Consider the following 12,154-nt stretch of genomic DNA (forward strand, 5'->3'; position numbering starts at 1 on the left):
AACAAGGGGAAGGAAGAAGACAAAAATGACTGTGGAGGTTGGGAGTGGGGGAGCCACAGATTGAAGAAGAGTCATTCTGCTTTGCTCTGCCTAGTCCAGTGGGTTCTCATTTGCATTTGAGCAAAAAGGTCAAAACTGAGCCATGAAAGACCTGCCATAGAGAATAAAGAGGAAAAAGAGAGTACACCATAAAGCTGAATCTTTGGTAGAGAGGCTCAGGGGAGTCTTCTGCTTTTTGCTCTCCCGTCATAGATTGAGAAAAAGATGAGAGGCCAAGCTGCACTGCTCCTTCAATGAGCTCTTAGTGCCATGGTCTAGTTGACTGGCTAGGGCTGGGTGCTAGGTGTGACTGGATGATCTTGGAGGTCTCTTCCAACCTGGTTGATTCCATGATTCCCTTTTCTCTACTTACAAGATATTTTCCCGTAACAACTTGTGCGGTACTGAGCCTACCTCTGACCAGTGGCTCTGTGCAGATCCTGCCACAGTGCAAAGCCCTGTTATGAATTCCCCAACTAGCAACCAGCCCACCCAGATGTCACCTCTCCAGGAAGCTATGGCAGAGGTTTCAAAACACCTTCTTGTAGAGCTGTGACAATGGCTTTTGTGGGGTGGGGGGTGGAGGGACAGTGTCATCCAATCATGCTTACAGAGATGCAACAAATGACAGCAACTAACCAACTTCAGGGTTAAACACTTAATCCTGTGGGCTGTACTCCAGAAAGCCAGCTGGACCAGGAGAATTCCACCATGCTTTCTATTTACAGACAGAACTGTTTCCCTGGGGCTGAAATTCACTCAGCACAAACTGTGAAAGCACCCTGATAGAAACCAGGGTCTCACGCTTTGAACCTATTACACATCTACCTTGTTTCAAGCTGTTCATGATGCACTCACCTGCAAACAAGCTGTCTTTTGGTATCCTTAGGAAATGAAAACAAATACTTCCATGAATATTTACTGAGGAGGCTCAGGGGGGACCTCATTGCTGTCTACAACTACCTGAAGGGAGGCTGTAGCCAGGTGGGGGTTGGTCTCTTCTCCCAGGCAACCAGCAATAGAACAAGGGGACACAGTCTCAAGTTGTTTCGGGGGAAGTATAGGCTGGATGTTAGGAGGAAGTTCTTCACAGAGAGAGTGATTTGCCATTGGAATGGGCTGCCCAGGGAGGTGGTGGAGTCACCATCCCTGGAGGTATTCAAGAGAAGACTGGATGAGGCACTTAGTGCCATGGTCTAGTTGACTGGACAGGGCTGGGTGCTAGGTTGGACTGGATGATCTTGGAGGTCTCTCCCAACCTGGTTGATTCTATGATTCTATGATCTTTATTTTCTGTTTTGCATCCATTTCCTACACACACACTCTACAAATGACTAAAAATTCAAAACTGTTTTGGACTGACCTAACTGTTCCTTATTGGTGTCAGAAACTGTGAATACTGCTTTGCATGAGGCTAGTCCTACCTGGCAACAAATGCCCAGCACACAGAACACGTGAGATAACTCAGAAGCCATTTAACACATTTCACTCTATTTCTCCATTGAGTCCTCTTACAGTAAGTCACTGCTGTGTGGTTAAACCTGACGTGAAAGTAGATGCTGATGCTGACTTTCGATTCCAGCAGAATTCTTTTCAGTGTCTGCTTAGACAGCTAACATAAACATAAAATCCTGTACAAGGAGATATGTGGTCTGTGTGGTACACATCTGTGTCAACCTCAAAATTAGTAAGCTATAAATCCTGTTCCTGAAGCATATAAAAACGCATCACAAACTCTAATGAACTAATTTCCTAAACACTTTATTTGGTTTCACTACACCAAATATAATAATGTCTGTAATCATAGAATCATAGGATGCTAGGGGCTGGAAGGGACCCAAAGAGATCATCAAGTCCAAACCACCTGTTGGAGCAGGACAATACAATCTAACACAGATCACAGAGGAACACATCCAGACAGGCCTTGAAAGTCTCCAGAGAAGGAGACTCCATGACCTCTCTGGGGAGCCTGTTCCAGTGCTCTGTGACCCTTACAGTAAAGAAGTTCCCCCTTGTGTTGAAGGGGAACCTCTTTTGCTGCAACTTACACCCATTGCTCCTTGTCTTGTCACAGGGAGCAAGTGAAAAGAGCCAATGTGCCGGGGGGGGAAGTGTTTCAGTACTTATTTTTATAGCAAGAGATGAACAGCAGGATTTACAGGGGGAAAAAAAATGCCCTGGGAAACCCTCTGAACACAAGTTAATCAGGTCATCTGGGCTCATATAGACCATGTCTGAGATGTGTGTTCATAACAGATAAAACCTGCTGGAGTGTAGTCGTTCTCCAGCCTTCTAAGACAGATTCGCTGCCATCTTCGCCCATGACCTCATTTCTCAGTGGGAAGCCTCATTTCTCCAATACAATGTCAGTCTCACTTGTGGCTCCTTCTGGCATCTTCTTTTTCAAAGTCTACTTCCCTCTGTTGCCAAACATGCAGGACAGTGTCACCATCGTTTACGCAGAGCACTGAAGAACTCATTTCCTCAGTAACACAGCAAAACCTCATAGCATTTAGCCACTCATCAAACTGAAGCACTGTGGAAACCCGTAGGAGTTTACATCCAGATAGATGCCTTCAATCCTCAGTGGTATCTGGAAGCCTGGGTTTTGTTTTTTAGCAGAAATTTAGAAAAACAGCAGAGCAGAAAAATAGCTAAAGGCTTATATACAATATTGAGGTGCCACAATCATCTCCAGTTGCCTTTTGGTGCCACAGTTCCTGGGACTTCTTGAAAAACCAACCCATGGACCTACTGGTCAGAAGTCCTCAATTTGCACTTAGTCCTGATTGCCTTTTTGTGCAGAGAGAGCTCCATGACAGCGATACCCTCGCCCCAGTCAGCTTGAAGTGAAACCCAGTTCCTAGGGGAGCTGCTATTTTTTTGTCTCCTGCTCAGCTTCCATGTACACATTGAAGACCTACCTCTGGCTCTGGGTTTTAGCTGCATTGCCAGCATGATACAGGGCTTTTGCAGTGAACATTTGCTGCAGCTGTCTGGCCATCACCTTTCTCCACTGATGTTGAACTTCAGCATTTAAACAATTTAATATTAATTAATTGCAAAGAAATAGCACAAAGTCTCCTTCAAAAGCAACTCTCAAAAAGGTTGACATATTTTATAGAGCAGGGAATGGAAATACTGGTACCTACGGTGTTAACAAGAGTAAGACAAACACCAGTTCACCTCCACAAGGAAGAGTACTTAAGAGTTACTGAATTCTGTTGGCAATGAGATATTAATTTTGAATTCTCCCTTTTTAAAATGTCATACCCAAGTGGAATTGCCAGGTTTAGTGTCTACTGCAGCTATCCATTGCAGACACTTCAGCTGGAAAGCAGAAAAGAGAGCGTTTATGAGGCACCCAGGACTCACACTAAGCCAGGGCTCTGGGAGATGAGTTCCACGTTTGGGAACATGCATGCAATCCTGGCATGATGATAGCAATTTGCATAACTTTCTGTTACCCCACAGTGCTCTTGAGCAAGTGAGCAGAATTAAAAAAAAAAAAAAAAGAAATAAAGTAAGCAAAATGATAATGCAGTGGAAGAGATGTTCCACCAGGGCCTGACTGTCAGTCCATAACAGCTTAGCCCTCAGTACCACCACCCACAGTCCGCAGAGAGCCCTAACCTCTCATGGTCTGCTGCAGCAGTTAAACAGCACATCTGCCAATCAGGGGAGATCGAGGGACAACGATGTGGCTGCTGATTGATGTCTTTGTAAGGAGCACATCTCCTTAGTTTGCGTGGATGAGATTTTGAAACCATGTGATGGAGTTAATTTTAACCCTTCCTTTTTCTGGTATAGTTTGCAAACTCAAGTGTGAGAATTCAAATTATTCTAAGCAGAACTCCAGTCATAGAATCATAGAATCAAACAGGTTGGAAGAGACCTCCAAGATCATCCAGTCCAACCTAGCACCCAGCCCTGGCCAATCAACCAGACCATGGCACTAAGTGCCTCATCCAGGCTTTTCTTGAACACCTCCACGGATGGTGACTCCACCACCTCCCTGGGCAGCCCATTCCAGTGCCAATCACTCTCTGACAACAACTTCCTCCTAATATCCAGCCTATACTTCCCCCGAAACAACATGAGACTGTGTCCCTTGTTCTATTGCTGGTTGTCTGGGAGAAGAGACCGACCCCCACCTGGCTACAGCCTCCCTTCAGGTAGTTGTAGACAGCAATGAGGTCACCTCTGAGCCTCCTCTTCTCCAGGCTAAACACCCCCAGCTCCCTCAGCCTCTCCTCATAGGGTTTGTGTTCCAGGCCCCTCACCAGCTTTGTTGCCCTTCTCTGGACACGTTCCAGCACCTCAACATCTCTCTTGAATTGAGGGGCCCAGTCATCTGTATCTCAACTCAACATCTTTTTTTAAAATGCTTTCAGATAACTGCTTTGCAAAAGGCACTTCACAGAGGAACTGTATTGATTCAGAGAAGTGACACTGCTGTGAGGCAGTCAGACTTCCAGAGCCAAGCAACACTCAAGGAAACTTTCCCTTCAGTTTCCACATTCTCCAGCATTCACCATTGTCTCCTAAGGGAGAAACTCCACTGCTCTATTAATGCTTTAATCACACAAGATGTATTTCTGCAGTAAAGTGTGGTTCACTTTCAGATTTTGTGTACCACCTTGAAGATACAATTTGAGAATACCTAAATATGAAGAGCAAGTGGAATGTCCTAAAAAACACACCTTGCAAATGTCCTGGGGAAAGACTGTGAACCCAATTAGTCCAGAATAGGAAAAAAGCAACTTGACTAGATCAGGTTGCTATTAATATAAACTATTTCCCCTCACCCTTAAACTACAGAAATAAAAACAAGAAGTAACTAATCTTGTACAATACCCAGTATGCAAAACCCAGAGCAAGTGAAGTGAAAATACATGTCAAGTGAGAATATATGACTGAGAGCTCTCATCTGTGGGTCAGCCAAATCCCTATTTCAGGAGAATAATACCTTAAACAAAGGCTTTGAAAGATCATAATCATAGCTAATAAGCAGAAATGGCAGTCTCCTAAGTGAGTACAGGAAAGCAGCATAAAGATCTTTCATTAAAGCTTGTATTGCTTTGCCTTGGTTTCCCTTCAGCCCCAGAAGATACACAAATAAACCTGTGACAATTTCACTGAAGCTGACTGAGACAGACCAGGAGTGAACGAGGCTCTCTCCATCAAGTCAGCCTCTCCCTCCCTACCAGAGGATGCACACTAATGTAATATTGCCATAAAAACTTAATTACCATCTTACACAATTATTATTTTTCCTGTGAGGCCATAACCAAAACACAGAGCTTCTACGTTTATAACTGTGCCTGCTTTCCTTCCCATCCAGCCACGTTCACCCTGGTCAACAAACTCTGTGATTCTGCATGGTGCCCAGATACTTACGTGCCTGCCATTTAGGAAGACCTGTCAGGTAATCCCACAGGAGTATCCGGTCAAGTCTGGCACGTGTACTTAAATCCAAATGGGCTACTTCACCTGATTACTGAGCAGAAGACATTTTGGCAGGGAGACAAGCCAGGAGCCTCTATGAAGGCTTAGAACCAAAACAGGAAAGGGAAGTGCTACTGAGCGAGCAGGAGGGCAGGATGTAACACTTACTTGTACAGCAGGGGCGGGGAAGGGACTTTAAAGAAGAAATGTATTCCTTCTTCCAGATGATTTACTGAATGAAAGTCCAAACAATACAGATTAAGATTAGATGCACTGCCTTTGTTTCACTGGAGGCACGGACACTGAAAACATTTCACTTATTTTCTTAAGGCACAGGTTCACTGTTCAAGAAGAAAGTAAAAGTAAACAAAACTCAGACCCATAAAAAATTGCCATTATTCATTTATGGCATGGGCGTTTGCACGGCACAGAACCAAACCCAGGGGCCCTGGCAGTAGCAAGGGCCCCTGTCCTGCCTTGCCATCAGCCTGTTTTTTCCTACAGCTGGCTGAGGGCCAGCTCCAGCCCAGAACTTCAAATTGCCACAGCACAATGCCTAGGATACTGCACACTGACTCTTGTGGCAATATCATCCACCATGGCAATTTGGTATTGGGTTGGAAGCTGCCTTACACTTGGCTAATTCAAGGTCTATTATGTCTGCTCTCTAACCTCACTGTCCTATTTGGGGTATCACCATCAGTACATGAATTAAGAACTGCATCTTCACAGAAGGAGGTAATCAATCAAGCTGCTCATAGAAAGACATCCCATTCCTTGGCCTGGCAAACCTACACTCACAGATGTAACAACCTGGTGAACACTTCTCAGCTTTGCCTCAGGGTAAGGATGCATACTGTGGTAAGGAGGGAGAACTACTGCAAGAAAACACAGGCGGGAGAGCTGGATGGACCCTGCCGTGGTCTAGTTGCAAGTGGAGAAAGCTGCAGTTTTATTCCTGAAGAAAATCTCATGTGAAAGTGCAGAGTTTTGTCAGTGTGCTCCCACCTTCTCTTCATGCGTCTAGATACGTCACCTGTTATCTGCGATTACACAAACACGGACAAGGCAAATACAAAACGCAAACAGCTGCAGAACAAACCCTCTGGGTGCTCAGTGACTCCAGCTGCCTCTCCCTAGCTCAGGCCATCACAAACACCCCTTGCCTGAAGACTTTACGTCCTTTACCTTAAGAGCACTTTAAAACACACGCTGCTTAAGAAAATACTTCTTCCGTGGCATTACTTAAGACACTTCACAGTGCAATCCCAGAAGGTAGTACAGGATCAGCAGGTGGAAAGAGGAAGGAGGGTTTGCACCCACTTAGGTTGTTGCAGCATTTTGCTAAGCCAATCTGTGTCCACTCAGGCATTACACAACCTAGGAGCGGATGCATTACCAAATCTGAACCTAGTTCCCTAAAGTGCAATGCAAATGAACTACCTCCTTGCTGTAAACTATTGCACAAAAGCTTGTCTTTCTCACCTATTTTGGTCCCTTTTGCTCATCTGCCTGAGCTTGACAATCCAGAGCAGTAACCTCCCAAAACACCCCACAGACTGCAGAGCCACTCAGCTCTTGAAGACCTGCTCAAAACACAGCAAGGAGCTGTGGTTTTACCACAGAGGCAGCAAGTAGCACCCCAGGCACATAGCCTTCTCTGTGACTCAGAGAGCGTGAATCCTGAGACCCTGAAGTTTCCATTGATGTGAGCAAAACCTGCAGAGTCCTGGGGAGACCAGTCCTCAGAAAATCACACAACCTCTCCCATCTTTGCAGTGGTTGCAGAGTGCTACATACATGTGACTCATCTTAATCTCCACTTAATACTGCAAGAAGGGAGGAGTGTGAAAAATAAGATGAATTTGGCAAGGCACGCTAGCTACAAAAACACTTCAGCACAGTTCCTGTTTGGAAGTAAAGGCTTCAAATGCCTCTCTACCTGAGTGGAGAAGTGAAGTGCTTTCTTCACTGGTTTTCCTGTTCTAAAACAGCACTTTCACAGTCCAACTGAAAGGTCTGCAGAAGCTAGTGGTGAAATGGCACCTAGTGAAAACAAGAGTGTCAACATCTATTTTATTTCATGATTGCTAGTGCATCACCCATTCAGCTGAAGCTTTTGATTCCTCTGCAGTATATGTCCATATGACTAAAGGGTTTTGGTTTTCAACTGATGGAGGAAGTTTAAAACCAGAGAAGAAATACAAGTTCTCACTGATATTTAAGCAAAGATTTGTTGTGTTGTGCTGGTTTTTTATTTCGTTTGTCCTGTTCAATTAAACTTCTTTTTCATCACTTTCCTGGGGTTTCAGCTTGGCTATATTTTTGATACTACACCTTACCTTTCTGCTTTGAGATCTGGGTGGATTTGGGGCACTACCTTTATTCATAAAAAAAAAACCCAAAACCCAAAATGCTTTTCATGAATTTAAAATCTGACTTTATTTTGCATCAAGTGGCAGCACCTCTGTACATGCACTGCTTAGACTATTATTGTAGTTTGTCCATGCAAACAGTACCTTCCTGCATGTATTAGAAAAGAATAACATAATCTCACCTGGAGTACTCCATCCAGTTCTGGAGCCCTTATTACAAGAGTGATGTGGAGATGCTGGAGTGTGTCCAGAGAAGGGCCACAAGGATGATCAGAGGGCTGGAGCACCTCTGCTATGAGGACAGACTGAAAGAGTTGGGGCTGTTCAGTCTGGAGAAGGGGAGGCTCTCAGGTGACCTTCTTGTGGCCTTTCAGTATCTGAAGGGGGACTACAAAAAAGCTGGGGAAGGACTTTATAGGCTATCAGGGAGTGACAGGACTAGGGGGAATGGAGCAAAGCTGGAGGTGGGGAAATTCAGCCTGGATGTGAGGAGGAAGTTGTTCAGCATGAGAGTGGTGTGAGGCTGGAATGGGTTGCCCAGGGAAGTGGTTGAGGCCTCATCCCTGGAGATGTTTAAGGGCAGGCTGGATGAGGCTCTGGTCAGACTGACCTAGGGTAGGACGTCCTTGTCCACGGCAGGGGGGTTGGAACTAAATGATCCTTGTGGTCTCTTCTAACCCTGACTGATTCTGTGATGCTATGATCTGAAAAATCTCGAAATAACCATGGACTCACAGCACTAACTGCCCAGACTAGCCTCACTGTTCTAGGCAGAGGGATGCAGAAGGATGGACTAAGGAAAGACCTGAACAGACTTTTTTTTTCCTCTGATTTCATGTGTCTAGGATAGAGTCACTCATCTGGAGGGAAGGAGACAGCACTTAGTCATCAGAATAGTCTCCTGCTAAACCAAGCAGATATAATTCACCTTAAACTTTATTCCAGCTGCTATTATTATAGATGGTATTTATCTGGTTTCAAAGATTGGGTTCTCCTAGACACAAAATATCTTTGAGCACACCTGAAACCTCAGCATCCTCCCAGCTGCTGCTAGCACTACGCATGCCCAAAGCACAGCAAAGAGCAGCTCACTACTGACACATCCAGTGTCACTCTGGGAAACAAGGACAGAGAGCTGGACAAAGCCCACTCAGCATATAAGCCGAAATTTCATTAAGCATTACACCATACACTCCAGCAGAAGTGCCTCTAACCACCTCTTTGCCTCTGTAGCCTTGGAATAGAAGGAGAGCACTTAGAAGGCAGCAGCATTCTGGGACAAATGACAATTAAGACCCAGTGGCTGATTTCTGTCTAGTCCTCACAAAGGACCACATGCTGGATAAAGACATTATTTCAGCCAAGTGCTGAGAGCTGTGTGTGGAGATCAGGATTCCTGAACACAGACGTGAGGCTTTAGTTGCAATTATGGGAATATTCCCATAGGTTTCCAAGGAGCATGTCTGCTAGCCATGGACTAAGCTTTCATGTTTCAAAGATGTCCAAGTATTTCCTCTTTTTTTGAGAGAGAGAGTTTCATTACCAGATGAAACATGAATTGTATAAAACACACACATTATATATTTTCGGTCCTTAGAGCTACAAACTGAATGCAGAAAGATGAGTGTGGCAGCTTCAGAATGACTCATCTGCAAATACTAAACCCAGTTAACTTTTAAGAATGAAACAATGCACTCTAGAATGTGCTGTTTATACTCTTAAAAGGCTATTACAATCATAATACAAAAATAAATGCATAGAATCATAGAATCAACCAGGTTGGAAGAGACCTCCAAGATCATCCAGTCCAACCTAGCACCCAGCCCTATCCAGTCAACCAGATCATGGCACTAAGTGCCTCATCCAGGCTTTTCTTGAACACCTCCAGGGATGGTGACTTCACCACCTCCCTGGGCAGCCCATTCCAATGGCAAATAACTCTCTCTGTGAAGAATTTCCTCCTAACATCCAGCCTATACTTCCCCTGGCACAACTTGAGACTGCGTCCCCTGTCACAACTTGTCTGGTCCCCTTGACCAACCCCCACCTGGCTATAGCCTCCCTTCAGGTAGTTGTAGACAGCAATGAGGTCACCCTCCTCCTCTCTAGGCTATACACCCCCAGCTCCCTCAGCCTCTCCTCATAGGGTTTGTGTTCCAGGCATTTCACCAGCTTTGTTGCCCTCCTCTGGACACTTTCCAGCACCTCAACATCTCTCTTGAACTGAGAAGCCCAGAACTGGACACAGCACTCAAGGTGTGGCCTGACCAGTATAATAACCTAAGAGATATTTGAAGGCAAACATGATTGTTTTTTTTTTTCTCAATAAGCATATATTTCACAGCTTTGTTTATAATTTCACGCATTTGGTTCTAATTCAGCTACTTTCTAAAGATATCAGATTATATTGCACAAAAGTTTAGAATTTGTATATGGCAGTGCCTTTCATTTGATAATCTCATGACTAAGAAATACAAAAGTTCACACTGAAACTGTGCACTCAGATTACATAAGCTACAAGACTACTGTATGAATATATGCACAAATGCTACATAACAACATACCGAATATGCAGGTGTGTAATTAAACTCACAAAACTAATTTCAAACCTGTTAATAGTCTTTGAATAAGACTCACAAAACTAATTTCAAAGCTGTTAATAGCCTTTGAATAAGACATTTCCTCATACACTGAGATCTGCAACTGCTAAACATGCTGATGAAACAGATCAAAAAGATCTTTGCCCTCATAAAGTTTAACCCTGTATGTTAATATATGCTATTGGTCTCTCAAATCTGAGGGGTTTTTGTCAGGAGTAGAGGGAGTAGAACATACTTATGCAGTATTACAAGAGTTAAAACTAAGTTTTCTGACTGCCACTTTGACAGCAAAACAATTGTCCCTGCACTGCACATATGTTACCAATGACAACCTTGAGACTATTAATTTACAATACAATTCCATCATTGCTGAGGTGCAAGGAAGTTTTGCCATGAACTTAAAAGAGACATGACTTAGCCACTGGTACATGTCCTTCCAATTATTGATAAACAAACATATGGCAGGGAAAAAAAAATACCAGGTCTTTTAAAGCACCTGAGACAGGCAAGAATTGAGGAGCCCTATATTTGCCTGCCAGGAAGCCCATGACTCTTAAGGCATACAGTGCTCTTTCCTGAGATGATTTCATCTCCACCCTCTCACTCTGCAGAGGGAACAGTCAGGACTCACCTGCTTTCAAGGAGACTGTCTGTTTTGGTTGATGCAAACAGCTTAGCTGTTGCATTAAGGAAATAACTGTATTGCAAAAAATTAACTCTGTGGCTGCCTTCAATTTTCTTCTCAACAAACTGCAATGAATGATGGGCAGCGAGCCCAGACCCCACGTCAAGCAGCACAGAACAACTTCTAGACCATATGGAGAGAAATAAACTGCCACTTCATTCACAACATATCTACAATGATTTTTTGCTCGAGTCAGCTAATTGCAGAGCCACAAATCAGCACATTCATGACAAATGGAGCATTATGATATCATAGGAAATTTATTTAATGTGATCAAAGTTGCTGGAAAAAAATCCCCTAAAAGTATGAAAGTACTTAAGAGTCCTGAGTGGCTGAGACATTTTACAGTCCTTATTAAACAAACATTTCCATGTTGTTTCATGGCAACCAGTGGTGCAAAAGAATCAAAGCACCATGTTAGCAATCTCACTGCAGCCACCAACACAGGCATCTCCCTGCTGCAGGCAGCAGGCACCTCCATGCTCATAGAATTAGCCACAGCATTCACACCTGCTCCAACAGCAGTTATTGCCCCCAGACAATGCTTACCACCTCTCAGCCTCCTTTCCGGAGGGCATTAAAAAGAACAGACTTTTAAACCCTCTTCTATATCACAGTTTTTAAGAGAGGTACTTAGCTTTTTCATATGACAACTTTTTTAATGTTAAAGCAAATCAATATATTGCACATAGCTACAGAGCTATTAGCAATGATCTGTCAATAAAAACTCATCTGGGGTACTGGCTTCAAAATAGTCTCATATTTATGTCACCGAACATATGCTATCCCCTAACCCTTTCACAGCAGATGTATTTTCACACTCAGCTTCCTTTTTCCTTTCTTAGACTTCAGTAAATAAATTATCACAAGTGGGTTTGACAGCTATAGGCAGTGGGCATTTGAACTGCATATATTTTCTTTTGTAGCTCCTAATTTATGGGGAGATCATATCAATTTCTGGTGTTTTGATTTGAAACAAGAAATACCAGTTTTAGTAGTTTCAAAGA

At 43.8% G+C, this 12,154-nt stretch overlaps 1 protein-coding gene across 7 annotated transcripts in view; it reads right to left on the reverse strand.

The window, feature by feature from the left end:
• EVL (Enah/Vasp-like) overlaps positions 1 to 12,154 on the reverse strand; it is a 173,949-nt gene that overhangs the window by 86,289 nt on the left and 75,506 nt on the right. Inside the window, exon 1 of one of the 7 annotated variants that reach the window (XM_064175564.1) lies at positions 5,440 to 5,465. The exons of the other annotated variants lie outside the window; for them this stretch is intronic. Coding sequence (XP_064031634.1) covers positions 5,440 to 5,450 — 11 coding nt within the window. The 5' untranslated portion in view covers positions 5,451 to 5,465. Of the gene's footprint in view, positions 1 to 5,439; positions 5,466 to 12,154 lie in introns of those variants that run through there. 7 annotated transcript variants of the gene reach the window in all.

Source organism: Pogoniulus pusillus, chromosome 1 (genome assembly GCF_015220805.1).
Source record: "Pogoniulus pusillus isolate bPogPus1 chromosome 1, bPogPus1.pri, whole genome shotgun sequence".
Classification (NCBI taxonomy): Eukaryota; Metazoa; Chordata; class Aves; order Piciformes; family Lybiidae; genus Pogoniulus; species Pogoniulus pusillus.